The sequence below is a fragment of the Notechis scutatus genome, chromosome 1, assembly GCF_049901735.1.
Source record: "Notechis scutatus isolate UNSWTSFEM ecotype Mainland chromosome 1, rNotScu1.2, whole genome shotgun sequence".
NCBI lineage: Eukaryota > Metazoa > Chordata > Lepidosauria > Squamata > Elapidae > Notechis > Notechis scutatus.
Window position 1 is genome coordinate 85570527 of NC_142009.1, and position 27998 is coordinate 85598524.

General features: G+C 35.8%; 2 protein-coding genes across 11 annotated transcripts in view; one reads left to right on the top strand and one right to left on the bottom strand.

Annotated features, from left to right (window-relative positions):
• The window catches only part of DCPH1 (damage control phosphatase 1), a 47841-nt gene that overhangs the window by 8990 nt on the left and 10853 nt on the right, over positions 1-27998 (bottom strand). The gene's annotated exons all lie outside the window — the stretch shown is intronic.
• RMND1 (required for meiotic nuclear division 1 homolog) lies at positions 1-27998 on the top strand. Of its 10 annotated transcripts, none has more exons than XM_026680295.2 (13): positions 13-178; positions 2497-2668; positions 7456-7965; positions 9891-9996; positions 11162-11237; positions 13177-13216; positions 16302-16402; positions 17265-17371; positions 19670-19734; positions 20790-20866; positions 21971-22091; positions 25002-25118; positions 27318-27998. In XM_026680295.2, the coding sequence occupies exons 3-13, from the start codon at positions 7501-7503 to the stop codon at positions 27348-27350; spliced, it is 1308 nt and encodes a 435-aa protein (XP_026536080.1). In that variant the 5' UTR covers positions 13-178; positions 2497-2668; positions 7456-7500; the 3' UTR covers positions 27351-27998. The 10 variants fall into 10 exon arrangements, 8 of the variants coding, with proteins under 8 accessions (XP_087826216.1, XP_026536081.1, XP_026536080.1 ...); XR_003372046.2 differs by having other exon boundaries at positions 62-178; positions 24962-25118; XM_087970048.1 differs by lacking the exon at positions 13-178 and adding an exon at positions 427-532.

Here is a 27998-nt window from a genome sequence, read left to right on the forward strand (position 1 = left end):
CTGACGGCGAGGCGCGAGCTTTTCTTCCGCGCTCTTGGTTGGGTGGGGGGTTAGGGGTGGATCCAAAGAGAGGCGAGCCGGAGAACATGATTGGACAAAGCCAGCACGTGGAGGACGGGGCAGAAATCGGTGCGGTGTTTTGCAGCTCTTAAGAGGCGCGAGTGGGTTTGGCGTTCAGGTAATGGAGCTCGAGACCGGCCGTTTGAAATATCTTTCTGTCTGCCTTGAACCTGGCTGCGGCCACCTCAGCTAGGGGAACCGGGGAGCTTCCTACCTGGGCGGGCCACTCCAGGTCAGGGCCTGACCCGAGGTTGTGAGGAAGGAGAGACGCCTTTTCCTATGGGCTGCTTAGTTTCTGTTTTTCTATTGGAATCAAAATATGGCTAAAATGGAAGGGGGTGTGTGTGGTGGTTTATTTTTGGTTAGGCGGTCCCTGCTGTTTTAACCCTCACGATCCGAATTAAGGAAGAGATTTAAATTGGTATTCAATCAAGACGATTGTCGGTCGTAATCAAGTCGGTGACACTATTTGGTAGTGGGTCCGCGCTTCCTTTCATGAGACGAATTTCAGAGAATAACATTACGAAGTTTCTTCCACCCTATTTAAAAAAAAAAACTGCCTATAAAAGGGGGGGGGTTTCGGGTTTGGGTCGGGCTTCCCTTTTGAACACCTTTCGGCGAGATATTCAAGAGTCGTGAGGTATTTATGTCGTCAGCGCAAACTGATGGACCACACAAAGGTAATAGGCAAGCCGGTGTCCTGATGTTTTGAGGATTCACTTTCTACCTGCAGTTGACAAGACATGTGAGCAAATGACGGTTTTGAGCATCAAATTACGGCTCTACATTCTTTTGCCTGTGAACTAAGTGAGAACCCAGTTGGATGGTTTGGGCAGAGGTCTGGATGGGACTTAATCGAGCTTCCCTTCAAATGTTGAGTTTGGAGAGAAAATAAGATGATACGCTGTTAGGTATACTACTTGTAGCTATATTAATACAGTGCAGCCCCGCTATGTTTTGTAGGTTATTATGTTACTCCCAGGGGGTCTGCATCCAACAATTCTTGAAATTGTTTCAGAATGCAGGCAGTTTAAACTATTAGTTTACTTTCACGTAGCTTTTTTTTTTTTTTTTTTATGAAAACATGTGGCAGATTAAGTTAAAACTCTGTAATATTGGACCACCTAGATACCATAGATAGGTTCTTAAAGTAGATCCTCAGATCTAATAAAATTTAGACTTTTTACTGAGTGGTCTGTGACTTGGCAACGGAATGTTTTTAGAGGAACCCTTCAACTTTCTGGATTGCTCAACTAAGAAGAATCTATTTTCTGGCCTTATTCAGTTGCACTCTTCTATTAATGGAACAACAAAAAAAGGCCTAATTCTAAGAACATGTTCAGGTTTTTGTAAAATATTCTTTACAAAACAATATGATTCAAAACAATATGATTACCCAATCCCTGTACTTAATAACAAATCAGCTTTAGGACTTCGGTCTTGTTGAGATATATTTTAACACTTAGTGGTCCTTATCTAGTTCTTTATTGCTTTCAAACTTTGATCCAGAATAAGAGTAGATCATTTGCGTGTGGAATAACTCAATTAACTTATTTATTCATTAGTGCAATTCATTACTGCATTGGTTCTAACTGTAGCTGTGTACATGTACTAATTAAAACAAATGCTAGTTATAATATTTCAGGCAATAATATTAACAAGTCCTCCAGAAAACTCACCATTTTACAAGCTTCCAAAAGGTCTTGACATTGGAATCTATCATTTTTTTTCAAGGGTGGGTGGGTTTCCCCACAGCATCTCCCGCATCTCCCAGAAATGTCCAATGGTGCTTTTTCAAAGCTCCATAGACGTCTCCCAGAAATGCACCAGTGAAATTGCAAAAATAATCACCACTTCGAATTACATCCAGAAATATACCAATAATTAGAAGCTTCACAGCAATGATGTGATATGTTAGTAACATGATTGCCTAATAAACACATAGGTACTGTTTTTGAATTAGGTGAAGTTTCTGAGCTGTCTTTAAGGGTAGCTCCATGTAAAGTCAATTACGATAATCCATTCAAGAATAATAAAGGGCATGAGAAATTGTTTGCATTGAAATGAGCTGAGGCCCTCCTGATCATCTGCTCTTTTAGCAGGAGTTGTAAGTCCAGAAGGACCCAAGACTGCAAGCAGTGCTCTCTTTACTAGCCCCTTTTAGGATCATGGTTCGTATTGTCTTGCAATCAGTAGGTTTCCAAATCAACAGCTACTCTATCTTCCTTGGGTTGAGTCTAAGCTCATATTTTCCCATCCAGACATCAAATGAGAACTTCTGGCACATCTCCCATTGAGTTGGAGGTGGAGATACATAACAGGCTTCATCTAACTATTGATGATCTCTTGCCATGAAATTAATTATGACCTTCCTCAGCAGTTTCATGTATATATTGAGCAGGATAGGATAAAGAATAAAACTCTGTTTTATAACAGAGACCAAGAGTCCAGCCTCTCTTTTCCTACCACCATTGATTGGCCCCACTCAGGAAAGAAAGAAAGAAAACAACTAAAGGATAATCATGGGTAACGGGATTGAAGGCTGCTGTGAGGTCCAGCAATACAAGGACGGTCACGCTCCTCCCTACACATCCTACAAAAGTTAACTGTGAGTATAACCAGTGCTGTTTCCATTCTATGTCCAGGCCTGAATCCAGAATGCCACAAATCCAGATAATCCAAAGATTACTACTTTGCTCCAAGTACTCATTAGAGAAATAGATAGTTGGGTTTTTTAATGGGTATGTAGTCCACATGATTTACTGCCATAGTTGAAGAATGTAGATATGTTAAATCAAGAAAATACTGATGAAGTGAAGTGCTTGAGAGATGTGAAGAAATATGCAAAATGAATTTTCAAAATTGGAGATTGAAAGCTTTGGTTTATGAGATAACTTTCTATGAAATACTTTTTGTATCATACTCAGGATCAACAAGATAAGGAAATATTTTGGGTCATGTTGGTCCTGAACATGGGTTAAAGGGAATGGATCCCCTTGAATTAAGATGGTATAACACTATTGGCATTTAACTTCAACAAGATGTAGCAACTTTTAACCTAAACCTATTATAAGATCTTGCGGTCTGTGTAACATAAGTTTTCAGCCAACAACATGGCATCATCCAGGTGGAAAGGTGCATATAACATAAGATGTCCCCATTAACACACTTCTAGCTTCAAGCATTCCTTATACTATATATAAGTTCTTTTTGCTGGCAGAAAGTTGCAGGAGGCCGTCACTCTAGACACCCCGCGGTCCAGATCTGGTCCGCAGCCTTGTTTGACACCCCTGACCTAGCAGGAGCATGACCAAAAGCATTTCTGCTGTGGCACTTGTCCTTTTGAACACCATTCCCCAAAACTTTGGCCCAGCCTTCAGGAGGGCCATGAAGATATGACTTTGCCACTGTGCTTAGTATTCCAGCAATGGTGGGGAATGTGTACAGTGCCTGTGTTGAGCTGACACAAGGATGGATTGCTATTCATCATGGTTATTTTTTAAGTGATTATTGATTCCTTTATATGCTTGTATATTTGTTTTTAACTAGTTTTTATTTGAGTCTTGGTTTTTTATTTGTTGTGAGTTATTCAAGTGAGATGGGGGATATAGAATGAATGAATGAATGAATGAATGAATGAATGAATGAATGGTATACTAATCTTACCTAATTTAGCAATTTACATTTGGGGACATTTGTGCAAAATATTTCACAGTTCAAGATTAGTCACTTGGCTATGTTGGCTATAAAACAGTAAATCTATGGTAAACTCATTTTCTCATTAACCTACTGAGGAGCAAAAATTATGGTCTGCATCCCCATGCCTAGCATATTTAGACTGCTCTTGAAATGTTGCTCATTGTCACTTCCTACACCCTTTCATTTGGAATTCTACAAGTATTGCTTTCCAGCATTACTTAACAATTTTGTCTATAGTTTTTCCATCCATTCTTCCTATTTTTCCCTTTGAAAGAATGCTATTACTATTCATCTATACAGTTTTTGTGCCCAAAACAAGTTACCGTATAAGCCGAGGCACCTAATTTTACACAAAAAAACTGGGAAAACTTATTGACTCGAGTATAAGCCGAGGGTGGGAAATGCAGCAGCTACTGGTAAATTTCAAAAATAAAAATAATTAATTTGGGAAACGATCTCACTATCATGAAAGGTTTAATTGATTCACTAACCCAAAAGAAGAAGATGATGATGACAGCGGGAGGCAGGAGTCACTCTCTTCCCCTCCCTCGGAGGCCCCTGAGTCAGGAGTCACTACCGCCGGCACGGCCCCAGTCCCGCCGCCTCGGGAAGGGAAAGGCAAGCGCTTTTGCCTTTCCCTTCCCGGCTGGGGCTGTTGGGAGTCGCTGCCGCCGGGCGACCCCAGTCCCGCCGCCTCGGGAAGGGAAAGGCAAAGCGCTTTTGCCTTTCCCTTCCTGGCTGGGCTGTTGGGAGTCGCTGCCGCCGGAGGCCGCGACTCCACACCATTTTTTTCAGAGGGAATCTGACTCGAGTATAAGCCGAGGGGGATTTTTTCAGCACAAAAAATGGGCTGAAAAACTAGGCTTATACTCGAGTATATACAGTACATAATGGCCATATTTAAAATTTTTGCCAGCTAAATCATGTGTACTATGTTTAAAAAATGTGTTTTTTTAACATTCTTATAAATGTGTGATTTCATTTTCATAACTTCTTTCCTTGGTTCTAGCATTTAAAGCATTCATTCCAATGTTACTTTTCTGTATATTGTTAGCAGTCCCATAAATGTTTTTATATTTATATTTTATATAACTTTATATTATAACTTTGTATTTTATCATTAGCACTCTCATACATGCTTTTATATTTACAGTATATTAAAACTTTATATTATAATTTTATTATACATTATATTGTTTGCCATGTGTATATTTGAATAGATTTATGTTTAATCTACATTTGAAAGAAACAGACATTTTCTAAGTAGATATTTTTATAGATTACGGCTATTTGCAGTTCCCCATGGTCATGTGATTATGATTTATACCGCTTTTTATGGGAAACTGGTATTTATTTCCTGATTCTGTTAAAAATGACTCCATATAGAACAATAGATTCACTTAATGACAGTAGCATTTGCTTTATGACCACAGCATTTGCTTAACAACCACTGCAAAAAAGGTAAAATCAGGTGCAGTTACATGGTGGCCCATTTTACAATCAATACAACTTATGATCAAAACTGTGGGTTAAGTTATGGTCATAAATTAGGAACTACTTGTAGACAGTTCACAGCATGCTTAAATTTTAATTTTGACTTTGGGCCAAGTTATCTGAAGAATTGCATTCCTCTCTGAGGTATCTGAATTTTTAAAAGCCTTGTACTCTATTCTGCCAACATCTGAGATCTGTTTCATTGGAATTGCAAAGACTTTTCAGTCACTGTCCCTAAACTCTGGACTTCCATCCCAAAGGAGAATTATCAGTTATTCAAAATAAGAGGGCAGAATTTGACAGGTACAGAGATTTTAACATCCAAAGCAACCATGAAGTACTTATAGAAAAGAAAGATAAAATTTTTGGAGTGGTCTTTGGATTCTAGTTGTGCAATTGTATAGTTGCAAACTTTAAGGAAGATTTCAATATACAGTGTGTGCAAAGAGATCTGAGAATATTTCTGAGCTAGATTAGTTATTTAAGAGTAGAGAAAATTTTCAAAAACAAGAATTAAAATACAGCCATGGCAAACACTTGGAATCTGTTATTTCTGCTAAAAGAAGCGTTGTATAATATTGGCTGAAAGTATCCAAATATTTACACCTTCTATGTACACTGCGCAGAAATAGTAAATATGCAATCAATCAAGCTTGTTCAGTGTAGAGATTGTCAACTTTTTTTTCATTCACTCACTGAAAGAGACAGTTTGAGCAGGGTTATCTAAACTTTTGCATGCAAGTGTGCAACTGTACCTAAAATACTGGAAATAACTTAAGTAAGAACAAAATTTCATTATCTGCCAAATTTTGAGATTCTCTCCATTTGAGGTTGTTCTTTATTCTGGCATGTTCAATGTGTCCAGTCACCTACAAAGAAGAGAACTCATTTGCATCTTACATGTGCACACACGTGCATTTATTTAAAGGACACTGGCTCCTCTGTAGAAAAGAATGTCTATAGTAGGTCTTAGAAATGCAAGACTTTGTAACATTGTTTTGATCCCTAGAATTTCATTCTATCTTCTCTATATCTCTTCAGATTTCAAATCAAAACCATTCCTTCATTTGAGACAATTGTAATTGCAATGTTAAACTTTGTTTTGCCAAGCAAGTTCCCAAATGTTTTGAGATCTGGAAGCTCTTCCCTCCATGTTTTCTACTCAATGTTACTCATTGTTTTGAGAACCTGAGATGTAAGAATATATTCCAACTTGTTTAGAATAGTATAGTGAGAAGGGTATGCAAAGCATTTAAAAGGGTTTTTTACAAAATGCATTGAAACAAGCTAAGTACCCCTCTTTAAAGCATTATAGCAACAATGTTATCTGGTAGGCTCATCTTGGCTGTTTGAGAAATTTTGCCTGACCATATGTATGTAAGTGTGCATGCACACGGATTTTGGTGGCCATGCTCCAAAGAAGTATGGTTGATAGAGGGAAATAAATCTCTTCTTTGATAGATGTTATTCAGTTTGTGAATTATTAGATAAAATTATTATTAGATAAAATTATTATCCATTAAAATTATTAGATACTTAATTGTCCATTAAATTGGTTAACACAGAAATTGTTATTCCAAAGGAATGTAGAAGTGATCTATATCAGTGATCCCCAACCTTTTTTATGCCGCGGCCCGGTATCCCCAACCTTTTTTATGGCACGGCCCGGTACCGACATCAGCTGGGCGCCGCCATCTTGTTTTGATGAAAAAGTGCTTCCGGTGAGCTTTCTACCCGGAAAAGCTCACCGGAAGCACTTTTTCATCAAAACAAGATGGCGGCGCCCAGCAAACCAGCGGCCCGGTAGGACTTGTTCCACGGACCGGTACCGGTCCGTGGACCGGTGGTTGGGGACCCCGATCTATATAATACAATAAGATCTTTAAGAAAAGGTATGGAGAAGCAGCTACATACAGCAGAAGCATATATGAAAAAGAAACTCAGAAACTGCACCTAGAACGCTAGAACGCTAATAGAATAAGAAGGGACAAAGATATATTTGGAGAGGTTTTCAAGATGTTCTTGTTACACTCTACTGCAATAAAGCAGTATTCCTGGAATCTCTGTATCCCTGAAGGGTGGATAGTTATCTCCTTGGCTGGTTTCTTTAAAACTCAGATTACAAATACAATGTGGGCTGTATTAATTATTTTTTGTAAGATGCTCTGCAAACCTCTTTTGTAAACTTTTTTTCCTCTTTAGAAAATTAATGTTCTGTAATTATCTTATTTGAGTCTCAATGAAAAGATGGCACTGAAACTACTGGGATTCCTGGCTAGATCTTCATATACAATAAGCCAGTGCCGATACATCCCTACTTATGGATATTTAGCATCAAGCAACAACTTGCTATCAGTAAATAGATATCTCAGGCGATGCATCCCAGAGGCAACTTCTAATTTTACTAGCAATTGCATGGACAATTCAAACTGGTTTAGTCCACAAACTACTATTGGTGCTACAGCAAAAAGAATTAATTACTTGACTATGGATGCTTGTCCTTCATCCAGAGAACTTCATCCTCTTAAAGCTTCAATTTTTAAACAGAAGTTAAAACATATAAGGATACTTACACCAAATAGACATTATTCAGTTTTATCGCCTAGTAAAGTTCAACCAAATCAAGATATTGTACCAGTTAAGCGTCTACCAAAAGCGTCGAGGACCAAGCAGCCATCAAGAATTAATCTGCCATTACCATCTGAAGCTCAGGTAATCTGAACTCAGGATGACAACATTTCATGCATCTAATGAAATAGTCTGTAATCCACAAGCTTTTATGCCATACTGAATAAGTTATGCTTTGAGCTACTAAAAGATGCTATCAAGCCACAGTGATGAGACTTGATTCCTTTTTAATACACTTATTTTTCCTCATGATATATTTTTTGGTTGGTTTGTGTGTGTGTGTCTTTTGAGACAATGTAGATTCCTGGGGGCTGCCTGGACAAGTCCCTGCAGTTTCCTTGGCAAATTTCAGTGGTTTGCCATTGTTTCCTTTCTAGAGCTGAAAGTGAGAGAATCAATCAATGTCATCTAAAGGTGTGACAAGAACTGACAATCTCCCAGTTTCTAGCCAAGTGCCTTAATCACTACACTAAATTGGCTCTCCATGCTATTATTTCTGTTTTATTTTTTGATGGAGAGAGTTCAGGTCATTTGTTTCTGAACAGAAGGAGAATTCTTAGACATAATTTGATATGATTTGAACAAAAATAATTTGAAGACAATTCTAGACAGATACAAACAATCCATTTATATTTATATAGCTTAGAGTTGAAGACTTCTGTACAATAAGTGAATAGAATTTATCACTGAAAGGTTTTAACACTGAAAGATTTTCCATTCTCTATCCCTTTAAGGTTAAAGAATGTGTGTATTATAGGGTATATTATACCAATAACTTTGGAATAATTAATATAACTCTAATGGATTGCTGCTATTTATATTCATAATACAATCTCATATTAAGAATGTAACTATTATGATAGCGTTCACTTTCATAATTGTGACATGGAAAATTATTTCTAAATTACTCTGCATGATTAATGATGCAGTGATACTAATGAAGATGCCTTTAGGGAACACTGAAACTTAGCGGGGAAAGCTTTTGTAAATATAATTTTGTTATGAGGTCGTCGTCCCCCCCCCATAGTGATAATAAAAATTTCAGGGTTGAAATAAGTTGTTTTGAGTAAACTGCAACATGAAAAAATCTTTTGCCAGGTAAGAACATTGACTTAAATAAAACTGCATTTTGAAACATAAATTTGTTCTTTTTACTGAAGAGGAGCACCACCTGCTGGAAATCAATGCTGGAGAAAATCTTATTTTTGCAAAGGCTAGATAGAGTTAATCTTTAGGTACAATCTAGAAAATAAAAATCATTAGGTAGAAAATAAAATACAAATCTAAGATCTCATTATAGGGCAATTTTTAAAAAATCTCTGATGAATATAAAATTCAATGTCTACTATTATGTGAAATAAGAAATAACCTCTTTTTGAACATGAGTCTTTCATCTTATCTTTTAGGGCAGTGATCCCCAACCTTTCTGGCTCCATGGAACAGCAGCAGCTGTGGGGGAGGAGAGAAAGGGGATGGTTTTGCATATGAACCCTCTACTTGCACAAGTGGAACTGCTCGTGCACAGCATGGTTCCCAGCAGGCTTTAGACCAGGTCCAAGCTGCGGACTGTGGTTGGAATAAGAGGCCATACAGGGAATTAGGGAATAAGAGGCCATACAGGATCACATCTTATTGGCCTTTAACAAAACATCTTAACATCAATGGCAGATAGCCAATTTATATCTGCCTAGAATTGATAGTGTAGTGTAAGCTTGTTATGAATATATAAACGTGTATCTTTCTCTAAATCATAATCTTCCAAAGAACTAGTTTTTGAAGTTGGTCAGTAGATCCGGAGGAGATATTTGTCTATCCGTATATCAGTGAAGCAAGTTTGAAACTTTTTAAGTGTAAGGCTTTTGAAAAATAACTATTGTTCTATGCAGAATTTTAGCCATTTAGTGGCAAAATGCTATCAATAAGTTTGTATAGCACTCTCTAGTAAAGCAGTTCAAGTGAGTGAGGCAACTAAGTGTTTTCTAAAAGAAATTCTGTTCTTTTTGGCATAGGATGTGATGCAATGTATAGCCTTTGCAACAGCAGATGCCTATCATCTTGGTAATTTATGCCTTGACCTGGTCTCATCTGGATATGTTGAAATCACATTACCTAGAGGTAGAGCTCTGAACAGTTATTTCAAGTAGATCATTTATTGTTTACTGATGCTTTTCCAGATATACATCATCAAACAGGTTTTGTACACTTTCTTTATAGAAATGTTGCTTGACACTTAAGTATGTGCTGTAATGTGGCCTAGATGCTAACATTTACTTCAAAGAAATAAAGTGAACAATTGGTGTAGAAGTACATCTACATAAGTGTTTGTGCATGGTCTGCTTTCAGGCTAGTCTTCCTTCCCAAATCAGGGCTTTTTTAAGGAACTAAAAAGCTCACTGGGTTTAAATGAAAACTGTTTAAGGATATAATGTGGTAATTACACATTGTAAAGTAATTCTATTAAATGCTATGTGAGAAGTGATAATTTGAATAATAAATGTCACTAATTAACTTTGTGTTAATTTATTATATCAATGCTAGAAGATCAATATAAACTAATTCAGTTTAATTATAAATGATCATGTTGTAGCAATAGCACTTAAACTTATATACCACTCCTCAGTTTACAGAGTCAGCATATAGCCCCCAACAGTCCTCATTGTACTGACCTCAAAGGGTGAAAGACTGAATCAATCTTGAGCCAATCTGGATCGAAGTTCTGGATATGGGCAGAGTTAGCCTGTAATACTGCATTCTAACCACTGCGCCACCACAGCTGATGTTAAGTTTGTAGCTTAATTTAGAATATGGGAATTACAAATATCTCTCTGTCTTCACTTCTATTCTGATAGTCTGTTGCTGAGAAACTACTGGAATTGTCAGCATGCTCTGATACATGCTTGCACTGCATGTGACAAACAGCACACAATTTTATTCATATTTATAAGTTGTAAAGCTCACAGAACCTTACCAGTTAGCAGCTTTTACCTAATCTTGTCTGGATTTAGAAAGCAAACTGGATTGTCCCATTTTAATATTTCAAAGGGATCCCACAGGGAATATGAGGGCCATAAGATAGATGGGAAAATAAAATATCCTGGAAAAATTCCATTTTTACCAAAAAAAAAAGTGATAGTCTTATTGATGAAGTCACCAGGAGATCAATTAGATTTGAAAGAGACATTCTTAATAAAAAAAATTATCTTGGGTATAGGGTGCATGCTAAATGTGATTGTTTCTATTTTTTACAATATAATTTCATATAAGATTTTTTGAAAACTAGATGCAGCAAATGTTTTGGTGGTTGGCACAGAAAGGACAGCCAAAGATCATGATTTGGGGATCATATTTTTCTTCAAGTAAGTAAAGACCAATAATGTGGCATATGTGAGCTAAATGTTTCATCTCCACCTAAAGGAAAATTACAGATTTATTTCTTCAGTGTCATTCAGAATTTTAGTGATGATTATTTATTTACAATATTTGTAGAACTCCCCAGTCACACAGTCTTGGGGCATTTACAAGAAGAAAAGATCAAGCTTATTAAAACATACAGAAATATTAAGGCAACAAAATATAATCAAATGGTTGGCCACAGTTATTCTATGAATTCTATGAATCAAAAATGGAAATCAAAAATGAATCAAAAAATAGAAATTGTTTTCAGAGCTTTTCAGAACACAAGGAGATTTGGTGCTAAATAGATTTGAAAAGCTTCTATGGTGGCTTTTATTGAGAGTACCTGCCTTCTAACCCATACCTCTCCTACTTCGGTGAAGGTAGGGCTTCTAGTAGGGATCAAACAGGCAGAATCTTGTTTGGTAAGTTGGTCCATGATAAATCTTGATGCTGTGTTCCTTAGGGTTTTAAGGGTAATGACCAATAGCAGTAACAATTGGACTTATATACCACTTCATAGTGTTTTACAGCCTTCTCTGGTTTTACACAGTGAGCATATTGCCCCCTACAATCTGGCTTCTTATTTTACTAACCTCAGAAGGTTGGAAGACTGAATCAACCTTGAACTGGTCAGGATCGAACTCCTGGCAGTGGATAGAATCAGCCTACAGTACTGCATTCTAACCACTGCACCACCATGGCTCTTTCAATACTTGGAATTGAGTCAAGAAGCCTACCAATAACTACAAGTGGTCATCACCATTCTATATTTAGTGGTCATTTGAAGTTACAATGGCACTTTTTAAAAAAAGTCACTTATTGCCAGTTTTTACACCTATGATTGCTGCAGCATTTCCATGGTCACATGATCAACTTTGGGCACTTGGCAACTGTCATGTATTTATGACAGTTCCACTGTCCCGGGATCAAGTGATCTCCCCTTTTATAACCTCCTCAGATGGCTTCTGACAAGAAAATCAATGGCCAGATTTGCTTAATGTCTGCATGGTTCACTTAACAAATACAGTGATTTACTTAACAATTGTGGCTAAAACGATTGTAAAATGGGGGGGGGACTGCTTAACTGGCTTCTTTAGCAATGGAAATTTTGGTATCAATTGTGGTCAAATTGAGAATTACATGTAGTGCAGAAACTAAGACAAGGATGAAACAAGTATCCATAGCCAGAAACAAGGCTGCTGTTTCATCCTCAGAAATTTGAGTTCCACTAGGCAGAATTAACTAAGAACTAAGGAAGAAGACCAAGGAAAAATGATCAGCTAAGTAAGACAGGAAAATATTTACATAAAGAAGTGGCTTCTAAGCTTGTTTACAGCAATTATAAATGCATTTATATTTTATTCTCTCTCATTATGGTTATATTGTGGCTCCCTTCTACCCATATTCCGTCCTTTCAAATCCTCAAACCCATTAATCATAAATTCATTTTTTTCTGTTTTCAAAAAAAAGTCCATAAGGGGTTTCTAGTTGCTAACAAGTATAGTTATCCCTAACCAAACAAATCAATTTTGCCCTCTACAAATTCTGTCATCTTCACCAACGTTCCTCCATTGTAGGTAATTCAGAGTCTTTTGACTTTGGGCATATAATAATCTTGCTGCAGATTATCACATACAAAAAGAATCTTCCATAACTCTTTTCCAGTTGTCTCTCTATTAGTCCCAGCAAGAAAGATTCTGATTTCAATTGAATATTAATCTTTAAAATTCTTGGTATCACTAAAACAAATATCATTTGGACATTAATAATAGTGTACTGGTTCAACATTTAAAGGCAAGCAAGAATGGAAAGGGAATTGCTTCTTTCTAGGAATTGCATTTTTGAAGCTTAAAATACAACCCATTAGTTTAACATTATTTGTAATTTTTTTTCTTATAGGGAAGGGTCTGTTGTGTTTTGGAATGTTGAAGAAAAAACAGTAAGTAGAAGGCAGGTTTCTGGAGGTAAACTACTTTTGGTGTATGAATGAGGGTAATCAACATATTAATAAATTATTTATAAATTACCTTCTGAAGTGGGATAAGGGTTAACTATATATCTGACATAACCTGTTTTATTAGACTATTAGTTTTATTTTTAGAATGCTGTAATATGATACAAACATAAAAAATGGCATCTCCTTGAATATATTGGAAACAGAAGATGTAATTGCATTGCTGTAACAGCATTCAGCTATAGGAAAACATGCTGGAAGAGCATCCTGCTATAGGAAATATGGCATGTTGAAATGAAAGAGCTTTCCAGCTTTCCAGAGAGTGAAATAAAAGAGCAAATTAGTTAATTAATCTGAACACAATCAAATGAGAAAATTTTGATGATTAAAGTAAAGTGAAATTGTCCTACATTTTTTGGAACCTTTATCCTAATTCAGAAGGAAACAGGTGAATAATGAGGCCGAGTCTATTAATTAAAGTAACAATTATTCAGACTTTATGAAATTAACTGTAACATGGTTAATCACTGTAACATCATTAACATTCTGAAAGTCATTTGAAAAATCTGAGTTAGCATATTTCCAAACAATATCCTTGTAAAACCAGGTAAATACTAAGATGACATCTAAAATGAAAGACAATTTTCTCCTTGCTAATGATTAGTAATTCTAACATACCTGTCCATTTCAATCTGCTTTCTAATGAAAAAGAGAAATAGGTTTATTAACCTAAGAGCAGATTGTATGCTGTCAAAAGAAACTATCTGACTCAGAAGTGTCACAATTAATTCAATCAACATGTTGGCACAAAACTTGTAACAACTCATAAAGTAGGAAAGCCTTAGTTATATTCAGCATAACAACAAAGGGAAGAAAAGAAGATACAGATTTTTAATATAGATTAATAGTTCATATTTGATTTGGGATTTTATTTATTAGGTTTTTGTGGCTTACCCCCAGCTTTTTCTTGTATGTTGAAATGCTATCTCTGCAAAATATTTAGCCAGGATTATTAACCATTTTTATATTTAACTTTCCAATCTGCTTTATTAGTATTGTTATTTTGTGATGCCATTGTCTTCCAAAGGATTCAAATTACATAATTTCCCAACTATTTCACAGTGGTTTTATATCTATCTGCAGATTTATTTATTTTTTGAGAATATAGTAAAAACTTTTTTGATATTCACCATGGTAAAATAATCAGGAATGATATATACAATAAGTTGTGGAAATGCAGAAGTACAGCCAGATTCTAGAAGGAAACTTACTGTATATTGTTTTGAGAAACAAGGATTTCCAAATTTGCCTTCATGAAAGTAACATGAATATTTGATCAGATGGCATTTGTAAGAAGAAAATGCCTAGAAAATAAGGTTTTTTAATTTTTGTGATTTTGCTGATTTTCTTTAACAAATTCTTATTATTTTTTTCTAAAATAATAAGACCGCTTTCATAATTTTAATACAGTAGCACTAACAATAGCACTTAGACTTATATACCACTTGATAGTGCTTTACAGCCCTCTCTAAGCATTTTACAGAGTCAGCATATTGCCCCCAACTATCTGGGTCCTCATTTTGCCAACCTCGGAAGGATGAAAGTTTGAGTCAACCTTGAGCCGGTCGGGACCAAACACCTGGCAATCAGCAGAATTAGCCTTCAATACTACATTCTAATCACTGTGCCAGCACGGCTCTTATAACCTGGGTTATAAACAAATAAATGCATGAAGGCGTTTATGGGCATAAATTTACAACCTCTAGCTAATTCTTCCTTGTAAGCACTTCTCTACCTTGCACAAATACTTGTGAGGAAAAAACTGGAATATGGAATTATTTTGTTTTCCTTGTTATTATTTCTTGTTGACACAATTTTCTTCTCACAAGAGAGTGAAAGCATTTTGGTCAATAGTCTAAATCAGGGGTCGCCAACCTTTTGGACCTCAGGGACCACCAAACTCATAATTTTAAATCTCAGGGACCACTAACTGGTTCTGTGGATGTGGCCTAATTTGTGGGTGTGGTTTGGTGGTCATGTGACTGGCTGGGCATAGCTTGTATTTAAATATTATAAATATTTATATAAATATTGATTTTTTTATAAAAAAAAGAGCAACTTTTACCCAAAATCAGGCAAAGCAGGCAGGCAGATTGAGTTGCTCACAGAATCATTCAGTGATCTATCTATCTGCCATCAGCTAGCTCAGTCTGTCACATAAAATTTGCTTGCAAGCAAACTCATAATATTTGCTAGCAAGCAAACTCACAAAATTAACTCACAACACAGCATGTATGTAAATATTGCTTTTTTTATTAAAAAAAGGGCAACTTTTACCCAAAAGCAGGTAGGCAGATTGAGTTGCTCATAGAATCACAGATTCATTCAGAGATCAATCTATCTGCCATCGGCTACCTGAGTCTGTCACATAAAATTTGCTTGCAAGCAAACTCACAAAATTAACTCACAACACACCATGTATGTAAATATTGAATTTTTTATTTTAAAAAAGAGCAATTTTTACCCAAAATCAGGCAAAGCAGGCAGGCAGATTGAGTTGCTCATAGAATCATTCAGTGATCTATCTATCTGCCATCGGCTACCTGAGTCTGTCACATCAAATTTGCTTGCCCTGAGTCTGCACTGAATAATAGAACCTTCAGTCCTAAGGGAGATTCGGCTGTGCTTAAAAGCAGAGCCGAAGATCTAAAGACTAGCTGGAAAGCAAGAAATCCAACCCTTTCCTGCTTCCTAGCTAATCTAAATCTCCCGGCACAGCAGAACAGATGATGGTCGGAAAAAGGAAAAATAGCAACTTAGCAGGCAAGTTTGCAGGGTAAGGAGTGAGTGGGCGGGGAGGGTTTCCACAGGCCATGTGGGCGGCACAGCCTTGTGTTTCTGCGCAGCCTGGATTAATTGCTTTGGGGGGGGGGGGTGCTCTGGGGGTGAGATTTCTCTGCGGCCCACCAAAATTTTCTCACAGCCGCACCGGTTGGCAACCGCTGGTCTAAATGTATGTAATGCATCTTCAGAACTTGCTATCAGCTTTAATTTACAATCTGTTTCCCAGATAAAGAATATTTTTCAAAAGCTGGAAAAACATGAGATCCAGCCTTATGAAATTGCATTAGTTCACTGGGAAAATGAAGAGATCAGCTATAGAAGAGGAGAGTAAGTATACGAATGTCATAAACTCACAGAGTTTTCCATTGAAGCCACAGGTTAATAATGGTAGAGATTTTGACACATAATTATTTCTAGAACATATATTCTGAACATATCTTCAGATACAAGTTGTATCATAGCATCTAGGTATTTCATAAACTTCTTCATAAAAATATTGATAATTCCATTGTAAAACAAGAAATTAGTGAGGTTTCGGGGAAGCTATTGCTGACATTCCCTCCACCTCTTTCTCCAGCTGCACATTCCATCACACAGGCAGCTCTTTCACTCCATCTGCTCAGAGACCCAGGAAACAACTTAACAACTGGAATTGGGAATGCCGAGTTGCAATTATTGAGTGAAGCAGTTACATGGACATTTCGTTTAATGACTGCTTCACTCAGTGACTGAGATTCTGATTGTAGTTGTATGTTGAGGACAGTCTATATATTTCAGTTGTTAAAAGACTGGCCCGTACTACACAGCCACAAACTATCAGTGTTCTGCTTGAGCATCATCCACTGTACTCAACTCCGTACAAAGTATTACCACTTTTATGTGGATTGAGTATACACTGTTGAGGTTTTAAGTGAAAAAAGATACAATAAAAGAAACAAAAATTCACTTATACAAAAGAACAGAAATTCACATGTGGAATAAGACCAATATTAGGGTCAGGTTCTCCTAAATTTTATTTTATTTTATTCTTATGAACAGACTGAAGATACCTGCTCATGTTTTATTACACAGTCATACTGGTTCTTCTAACACTCATTTGAGTCACTATTAGACAATAGTAATGCTGGCTGGGACTGATGGGGGAACAGCAAGTTATCTGAACCTAATGTAATCCATATCTTTTTTGTAGAGGGCAGTCAAAACTTCATAGAGGAGAAATCTTGATAAATTCAGAATTAGAAATGGATGAATTCATTTTAGAGAAGTTTGCTTTTTCCAATGCTCTCTGCCTTTCTGGTAAGCTGTCCATCATATAATTTCATTTAATTATCTGTATTATTACTTGAAATCTGGGAGGAAATGGAGTTCATGAATGCATTTATAATGAATAAAGCACTCAAAAATACTGTGCATGAAGCATCTATAGTTACAACTATTTTGAACAATTTGCTGAGTCTCACAGTACTTTCTCCTGCATACTGACTGAAAAATAAAGAGGGAGGGAGGGAGGGAGGGAGGGAGGGAGGGAGGGAAGGAAGGAAGGAAGGAAGGAAGGAAGGAAGGAAGAAAGAAAGAAAGAAAGAAAGAAAGAAAGAAAGAAAGAAAGAAAGAAAGAAAGAAAGAAAGAAAGAAAGAAAGAAAGAAAGAAAGAAAGAAAGAAAGAAAGAAGGAAGGAAGGAAGGAAGAAAGAAAGAAAGAAAGAAAGAAAGAAAGAAAGAAAGAAAGAAGAAAGAAAGAAAGAAAGAAAGAAAGAAAGAAAGAAAGAAAGAAAGAAAGAAAGAAAAAGAGACAACCCACACCTGTTGGGTTATTGTTTCAAAGATATTTCCTTACCTAAATGGAAAATGAATGACCAAGAGTAGGCCAAAAAACAATGGGAGCAGCCAATTTCCTGCTGGCTTCCCCATTGTGTTTCCTTGTGGAAATTTGGTAGGGAACAACAGAAATCTCCATTCCCTTCCTTTCTCTCTTCCCCTTTCAATAGGCAGGTAATCGGCTGCTCTCATTGTTCCAATAGGCAGATAAGTGGTTGTTGCTGGGTGGGAGAGGGAGCAAGGGATTGTGAGACTAATGGCAAACTGTCACAAAATAAAGTTCACATAACCACACTAGCAGCCAGCAACACTGAAGCAACCACAATCTTTCCAAATTTCATGCCCTCAACAAGTCATGATGCCAGATTTTGGACACCTGCTGTAGTTTAGCTCATTTGAGGGACCTTGGTTCACAATGTGTTACCCTATGAACAGTGTTTCACCTAGTTCAAAGTCATGACAACAAAAGTTTTAATATCAAAAGTGGTTTTTATTTTTGAAAAAGCAACTGGGCCTTTTGATACAACTATGACCTGGATGACTGAGAACCTTGATAGACAAAAATTTTAGTAGTACGTAGATTATGCCATTGCAAATAATTTATGCTTCACTATAGACTTGTGACCCTTAATACCACCTTTGAGAGCCAGTTTTATGAAGAGGATAAAGCATCAGGCTAGTACCATCTAGTCCTGCTTCAGGCACAAAGGCAGCTGGGCGACCTTGGGATAATCACTTTCTCTCAGTCCTAAGAAGGAGGCAATGTCAAACCACTTCTGAGAAACAGAAGAAACAATGTGTATTATCTTCAGCAGTCTGTATAAAATTTAAGCACTCCTACTTTGTAATGTTTCCCTTTTGGCCGAAAGGAACATGAAATGGAAGGTTTATGATTGAATCATGTGAATTGGGAATAGAATATTTTGATTGAATGGGGCAGTAGAAATGTTACCTTTACTTTTTTGGTAGGAAAGCTAATTATCAATCAGAATGGAGCTGGAAGGGACCTTGGAGGTCTTCTAATCCAACCTCTTCTCAAGCAGGAAACTATATCATTTCAGACGGGTGGCTTTCCAGTCTTTTCTTTAAAATCTTCAGTAATGAAGCATCTACAACTTCAGAAGACAAGCTGTTCCACTGGTTAATTGTCCTCACTATTAGGAAGTTTCTCTTTACTTCCAGGTTGCTTCTCTCCTTGATTAGTTTCCATCCATTGTTTCTTGTCTTTCCTTCTGGTGCTTTGGAAAATAAGTTGACCCCTCCTCTTCTTGATGGCAGACCCTCAAATACTCGAATAATGCTATTATGTCACCCCTAATCCTTCTTTTGTCTAGACTAGCCATACCCAATTCCTGCAACCATTCTTCATATGTTTTTGTCTCCAGGCCTTTAACCATCTTAGTTGCTACTTAGAGCAGAGAAATAATTGGTTAGGTTCATATAAAATGGTAAAATGGTTCATCTAAAACACTATGCCAGGATTTAAAAAAAAATACTTGAAAAAGCAATTTTGACTTGATTTGTAAATTATACTGTATCATGCAAGGAAGGTTTTTACATTACACTATGTCAAAAAGAACATACCAGGTTAATGGACAAATTGCTGTCCCTCCATTAAAATCAGAAACTTGTACCTACTTTAAAGTTTAAAAGCAATAATTAGCATACCAACATTACTTGTCAAGCATTGGACAGTAAAAATTTAAATATTTTATTTTGAGATAAAACTTGGAAGTGTAGTACATATGAATAATACATTTTATGCTTTTCTCTAATGTAGTAAAACTGGCCATTTGGGAAGCATCACTGGATAATTTTGTAGAATCTATCCAATCAATACCTGAGGTACTTGCTATTTTTTTCATTCTTCCATAAAATTAAGTATGGGAATTTTGCAGATTTTTTACACCATACTGTAGATGAATGAATTTGGATTGTTGTATTTACCACATCTTCCTGGACACAAGAAATGAATTGAGATTTGCCAAATCAAAATTTCAGTGAAACTGTATTAAATTTGAACAGTTAAACATGAAACACTTTCAGTTAACTTCAGTGACTTTACAAAATGCTTAATTAAACTTATGTCTCAGGAGAAAACCCTGCTGTTTTAATTATACCTATTTTATTTTTGTTGTGGCAAACTATTTGCTTGAATGTAGATTGACTTCATGCTTATAATCTTCATGTCAATAAAGCTTCAATATACAGGATGCCAAATAGAAAAACCTGCATGAAATTTGAAATATAAAAATTTAACTTCTCACAGTTAATTAAACTTAGACTTGTTTCTTATTCACTTTGCAAATGATAGAATATGGTAAAGTTGATCCTTTTGTTAGAAAATGAATCTCTGTAATAGAGTTAAATATAGGAGTAGAAAGAGGAATAGGCCACCAATAAAAATGTATAGACTGTTCAGAACTCTAGAGAAGTTGTCAGGAAAGCTAAAATTCAGAATGGCTGGCATATTATACTAAGGAAAGAAGAACGTTGTCTAAATATGTTCAAAGTAAAAGAAAAAACAATCAATGTAGCAGTTGTATGTTGAAGATGGCAAAATATTGTGTTCCCTAGGTAGTAGTGAAGAGCAAAACATAAGGACTTGAATTGAAGGTTGGGTCTTATAAAAACATAAGAATATCTAATTACTTTGAATCAATCCTGGGGATTTGTCATCTTTGGTTCTGCATTGGTTGATTTGCATCAGACAGAATCAGTGCACAATCTGGAGGTCCTCCCAGACTCGGGTCCTCCCAGAAATTCAGGATAAATCTTTATTGTCATCAGAATTGCTTCTGCCAGTTCAAGTAAAGAGTGCAGTTGGCATCGGGATGGGTAATATTGTACATCTAAAAAACATCAAATGTTCTTACTGGTTTATTACGCTCTTCTTACAGATGCTTAAATTAAGAAAGAAACTGAAACTCTCTCATGCTGATGTTATGCAGAAAATTGGGGAACTGTTTGCCTTGAGGTATCTGAATTAAAGACAAGCCAAAAGATTGCATTTTAGAGTCAGTTTCAAAAACAATCTTTAAAAAAAAAACACCCCATGATAGTATTCACATATATATGTATATAATATACTGCCATGTATAATCCGCTTTTTAAATGTGTGATATTTCTAAAGTGGTACAATTATATTTCTCTCTTCTGCACCTAGACTATTGTCCTTTAATAGAACCAATTTTTAAGAGAAATCAGAGTTTACATGTATCAATCTAATACCAATAAGCATCTTCTTATTTTCCTGTTAAAATGTGATTTATTTGCCAGGTCCTTACTTTTAATTATCTTCCATCACATATCACCACAAAGATAAACATTCTTCAAACTAATCCCATTGTATATTGTTTTTTATTATTATTATAAAAAATATTATTTTTATTTTTAATACCAGTAGTTTTTTTATGTAGTGATACTTATATTTCTACCTATAAATCTAGCATAGTCTTTTAAAATGTTTTATGTTTAGAGTAAAAAATAACATTTACTCCTTAAGAAGCCAATTCACTATGAGAGAACATGGAAACCCTTGTAAGGAACAAAAACCTAAAGAATAGGAAACAGTCTTAAATACAACGGAAAGGCTCATTACAGCTAAGCCAAAGTCACATTCCATTAAAATGTCAAGATTGTTTGGATAATTAGAATATGCCCCATGAAATGATGCAAAAATCACTATGCAAGGGGTTTTGTTGAGATGTGACTCATATAAATGTATTAAAAACTGGAAATGATAATGCTTATGCTGTTAAATTGTAAACTTGATAAATTCTGTATTTCCTTCAACTCCCGATAACCTAAGTTTATAGTAATATACATATATCCGCATAAATAAAAGGTGATAACATGTTGTATATAAAGCTTTAATCAGGTTCTAAAAGAATAGAATGTTTATTTGGAGATGAAAAACTTAACTGTAAGTTCTGTAGCACTGAGAATGTAACAAAGTTTTTTGCTACATGAAGGGTGTTTGTCCAAAGAGTACTTGTTTGTCTCAACTTATTACAGTGCAGTATTCAAAATACAATTCATCAACTGGCTTTCAAATAAGAATTTATCTTCTCTTCCTCAGGCATCATATAAATCTGAGTTCTGATCTGTTGATTACCCCAGATTTCTACTGGGACAGAGAACATCTTGAACAACTGTATGATAAAATGTATCGGTTTCTTAGTATTGATCGCAGAGTTAAGGTATTATTTTATTTTTATCTAAGTTTAGAGGATTTTTAAAAAAACCAATCTTAACAAATCTTATTTTTCTGTTTTCATCTTCATTGTTTTTGGACAAACATTGTTATACTGCCTGCTGCACTATTTCTTTTAGGAACAATTTATAAATATTTTCTATTTGCATAAAATGGTAGTCCAATTCTAAATTGTTTAGCAATGTGTATGAACTGTATCATTGGATTGTTCAGAAGGACGAGTAGAATGCTAGTTTTGAGATGCTTCTTTCTTGTGATTTTTGTATAGCTGTTCTCACTACCAGGAGGAATGGTTTAGGCACAATCAGCTTCAACATGCTGTTGTGAATAAGCCAAATTCTAGATTCATTGTTTTATGCAGACATAACCAATGCATTCTGTAACTTTCGGGGAAGTTTTATGACAAGTTTACCCTTTTTCTTAAATTCATGTAATTCTGATGGGTGGAGGAACAGTTATTACCAACAATTTAGCAAGTGGAGTTTTACAGAGAAACTTGCTTTTACAGGTTCTCTGCTAACTGTTTTGCTTTTTTCTAGAGTACTTTCTGATTAATGGTTGACTCTAAAAATTACTTGGATGTTTTTTCTTAAAATATGTACAATATATTGCTATTGCAGAAGTGTATCTTGGTGTCCCCCTAGAAAAAGATGGTTGTTAGATGGCAACAAAAAAAATGTTTAGAAATCCTAGTCAAGGAAAAGTTTAGAAATCCAATCAGGAACTTGTGAATATAAAGTACTACTTTCTACAAAATTCACTTTTCAGTAGAAGAGAACATAAGTAGGTCAGAGTTGAACTATGGAGTCATTGGTGCTCTCTAAACTTGGTTGTTTGCAGATGTTTCATTATTGACAAAGTAACATCAGTGCTGTGAGTGTGGGGCTTTCCCTCTCTTTATATATACAGTAGTTTGCCTTCCCAGTGTTGGTAGAAATGTAACTTTTTCTTTGGTAGTTCCTTAACTAGAGTATTGCTTTTTGCTTGTTTTGTCTGTTAATCCCTGATTATCTGGGTGTAGGATGCTGGAGAGAATGTGTTCTGGTCTTTTTTCTTAGCTTTTTTATTGTCTCTCTGAAATGCTGTGTAAATGTGATTTATCTCTATTTGTATATTAATGGATGAACTTACCTGAAAGCTGAGCTTCCAGGAATTCTGTAGTTTTTTGGATTTAGCTTGGTCTAGGATGCTGTTTTCCAGTTGAAATTACAGTTCAGTCTTTCTATGTGGTGTGAGTTTTCATTGTATCTTCCAGTTGCTAAATGCTGTTCATTAATGTGTTCTGCTATCTTCTGCCTGTCTGTCCTACACACCAGCTGTTACAGTCCTTACACTTTGTTATAGATGAGTTCTGGTCTTTCTTCTTGGCTAAGTCATTTGGTTTACATAACATGGTTTGGAGGGCTTCAGTTGATTTATGTACTACAGTGATGTGGTTATAATTGTCTATTGATTGTTTCTGAAATGTTTTTGATGTATGGTAGTGTAGCAGGAATCAGTTTAGCTTTACAGAGCATTATTATTTGGGATGAACCAACTCACTAGGTAACAATCTGTAACAATATTCATGAAACTTTCCCTAGATTCCACATATTCTTACTGGTTTCTGGACTATAGTTATAGGTAGTATTAGTATGTAAGTATATGTTAATTCAGTAACAGATTGAACAGGTAGTTTTTGGCTGCCCTTGATATAGCCCAGTTGTTTGAAATGAAATTAAGTAAAAAGGTTTATAAGTTTGCTTTTTAAGATGTGATTGCTCCCATGACAGTATGAATAATGGGATTCAGGAATAAAATGGCCTCACTACTGTCTTTATATTAATGCACATGGATAAAAAATGTTTTTAAAAAACTTTACAGAATCTTCACAGTCCAATAAGAAATGATGAAATTGACAATGCCATTTGGGGAACCATGGATTTTAGAAAACAGACTTTTTATAGAATTCACATTATGTATATATCTAAGTATGGCCTGACCCACAAGATACATAATGCTGCATGGAATAAGTATTAGTAGTAATCTAATAATAATAAGGTAATTTTGATAAATACATAAGTTACCTTAGGATTCTGCAGCATTTTAACTATAATTTTTCATAGTGAAATCTGACACATTTGTGCCCCATGTATCTCAAATTTGTTTTTTAAGTTAAGTAATTTTTTTCGGACAGCAAGTAAAAGAGCACAAGAAGCTTTTTTTGACCCCCCTGTGTTCCATGATAGAGAACCTTCAGCTATGGCTTTTCAGGAGTAAAATGCTGCAATTAAGCAATCTATGTGAATATATAAAAATAGATATGTATTCACACTGTCAAACTGAACTGTTTTACATTTGGCTTTATTTCAGGATTTGCTTCTACTTTTGTGTTGAAATTCTCTGCCGTTAACACTTTATTAAAGATTTGAGCATATTTAACCCTATTGCATTGTTAGCTGGGTTTTGCTAATCTAGACTTAAACCTTGATTATTAGTCAAGTATACTAGGTTGTGATGGGTATCTTACACAATTTAACTAAATGCTTCAGAGAGCAATTGCAATGAGGGCTGTTACCTAAATATTTCCTTAAGTTCGATACAAGAAATGCTGAATAGAAAAATATATTTCCATTTAAGTTTATAAATGCATGCAAGTGGAGAAAGAAAATTAAAGCCTGGGATTAATGTTGCAATCTATTGTGTGAATGCTGAAAAAATCACATCTCCCAAGACTTAAGAATTGTTCTGAGTACTGAGTCTTAGCTACTCTAGTGTATTCAGTTTATAAAAACATTGTGATATAATTCTCCATATTTTCTATTTCAATAAATTCATCTCTGGAAGTAACTTATATTGAGAAATTGTTTATTCAAGGTTTTCTGAAACATCAACTTTTCTATCCTTACTACTGAAGGTAGTAAATGAAAAGCTCCAGCAGTGCACAGAACTGACAGATCTGATGAGAAATCATTTGAATGAAAAACATGCTCTGCGGTTGGAATGGATGATAGTGATACTCATCACAATAGAGGTTGGTTTACTAAAATTGTTTCTTAAAACATACACAGAATGTTGAAAAGTTCACTGAAGAATATTGAAAAGTTCTGTTTCCTTAGACAAGGGACAAGTTTCCAAATAATTTGAAAATATTTTCCATAAATTTATTTAAAAGTAAGGAAATCAGGATAGTAAATAGCTTGTCAATTTTACTATACTATTTTACTTTAACCCACAGCCTTATTTTATAGCCATATAAATCAGACCAGCATAAGTTCATTACAGTGCATGTTGGATCACTTTGTATATTCCAAGGTATGTAGGCTGGACAAAGATTTAATGATAATTTAATGTTTTACATGCTGTTTACATGTATTGAATATTCTATTGCCTGTTTTACTTTGTGTTGCCAATAGTATTGTTTAGAAATTCAATGATGCAAGATAGTCCCAGTCAAAAATACAATGGAAACCTCTTCCTCTGTTGTCATTGGAGTAATGTATTCTTTATTAGATATTATTTGTTCAGCAAAGGCCTAGAAATTCTGTCCTCCAGTCCTTCCTGGATAGTGTTGTATCCATACCAGAAAGTATGAAGCTTATTCATGCTGCAATACCCCAAATCATAGGAATGGCCTTGAGTTTTTCCAAATGTATAATGCAAAGGATGAGAATAGATTGAATACATGAGGAGTAATCATAGTAATTACGTTTAATTAAATAACATTTATCTTTTGTTTCTGGCTCCACAACTGAAAGGCTAAATGCTGCTCTCTGGGGGAGGAAAGTTGTAAATCCCTATCCTAGTGCTAAAACTCAGCTAGTAGACTAATTGCTAAAGCCTTCAGCAAGTACAAGTAGTACACAGGCAAGAATAACTATCCACCCCCCCAAAACTAGTTCAATATGCAAGCAAACAAGGTGGATAGACACAGAAGGGAGTAATAGAAAAGGGTAAACCTCACCTATCCAGGCCTTCCTAACAGCAAATGACATCAGAGCAAAGCTGGCTACTGAAGAATAAATACATTTGTGCTGGAGGAGGTGGCACTACCAGACACATCTGGTGTGCAACACAGTAGTTGTCTTGGGACTTGGGATTCTAGCTCAAAGTGCAGATGGCAGTTGTGGCTAGGAGACCCTTTGCATAATTTTGTGGTGTGCACCAACTGTGCCCTTTTCTGGATTGTGAGGCCAGGCACTCAATTACTTGTGTTCTGTCATCTTTCATTTGGATTATTGTAATGCACTGTACATGGGGCTATCTTTGAACAGTTATTTGGAATCTACAATTGGTCCAGAATGTGGCAGTGCAATTTTGGAAGTCTCTAGGTGGCACATGTAACATCAGTTAACACAAGTTGCACTGGTTGCTGATGTGCTTCTGGGTCCAATTCAATATATTGGTTATTTAAAGCCTTTAAAACTCTCCGTGGCATGGGTGCAGGGTGTCTGAGAAATCTTTCCCTAATGGGATCAGCCTACTCCTAATTCTGGCAGGAACCTACTGCAGATCCCATCAGCTATGGAATTTTAGCTGGTAGGGTCCAGGGGATGATCCTTTTTTGCCTCATCCCCCCCCCCCATTTTGGAACTTCTTGCCACCAGAAATGAGATCTTCCCTCTTCTGGCATGGGCACACTGAAGGAAAAGCCATAGGCTGGAAGTGGTTGGTGCAGTGACACAGCAGGCACCACTGCTGCTGCAGTTGAAATCTGTCATCTGTTTTATTACATTGTAAATCACCCAGTCACCTCAAACTATGAGATAGGCAGCACATAAGCTTAATAAATAATAAATTCCCTGGTTACTATTATAAATCAAATAGCCCTCTGTCCTAATACAGCCATAGTTAACAGATTCCAAATAGTTAAAAAGTTTGGAAGAGCTGTATTTCAGAATAATACAGGGAATAAATTTAAATTCACTAAACTTGCAAAAGTGTAGCAGTGATGCAGTATACTCTTTGTTCTGTCTCCATGCATGTTCCACCTTACAATGCTTCTCTTTTCTATAGCCCCTCCCCATTTGTTCCCATTCCATGACCACTGTGTAGAATTCAGTATTCATTCTGCTGTTTTGGGTCGTCGTCCCCCCGCTCCAAATCTTTTGTGCTTTTGGGTTGGAAGTTACTGATCCCTGATGCCTTGCCATACAGCACTTTGTGCGAACACTAAAAATAGAAATCAGCCAAATAAGCATGCAAGCTAGCAAAATTCTGTTTTATGTTGCAGGTCATGTTTGAACTTGGAAGAGTGTTTTTCTGATACCAGGAGTACATTACAACAGACATTTTACAAGACTAGTCGTTATCTGAGCAACAGGTTTATTAGACTTCAATTTTGTCCATTTTAGAAAGCAAGCAAATGTCATGATAAATTTATGGACATTTGCTACAAAATGTTGGGAGTCATTGCATTTAATTTCATATTTCATTACTATGTTTTCTTGGAATTCATGGTGTAAAAGCATTATGAGGCTGGTTTTCTATCTTATGGATACAGATTATCTGTTACAGGAAAAGGATGTACGTACAGTATATACGATACTGTTTTCTGTATATAAGCTGTACATTTTTTCACAATACGTTCAATAGAATTAAGAAAAAATATGTATATAATATGCCATTATGTATATGGGGAGCCAATGCATAGAAAATGAACAATTCTAATATTGTTCATTTATGAAGGAAGAGTTAAAATTAAAAATAATCTTCAGCTCAAACAGTCACTGTCTTTGAAATTGCTTAACACAAAGATTTTATAAATGCAGACATGTTTCTTCAAGAAGCAAGAGAAATTTAATCAAAGCAATGTCTTTGACCATATTGCCTTAGACAAATTTTCCTCAGTAACCATTATGCATGTATGAACACCAACTGAAAAGCTGTGAAATAAAATAATGGTTGTAAGAAA

Bases quoted from the DNA above. Each gene is read 5' to 3' on its own strand.
- RMND1 (XM_026680296.2), top strand. From the start codon at position 7,501: ATGGCACTGAAACTACTGGGATTCCTGGCTAGATCTTCATATACAATA. The intron at 16,403-17,264 runs GTAAGTATACGA...TCTTTTTTGTAG, and splicing joins ATCAGCTATAGAAGAGGAGA to AGGGCAGTCAAAACTTCATA. The intron at 25,119-27,317 runs GTTGGTTTACTA...TTTATGTTGCAG, and splicing joins TGATACTCATCACAATAGAG to GTCATGTTTGAACTTGGAAG.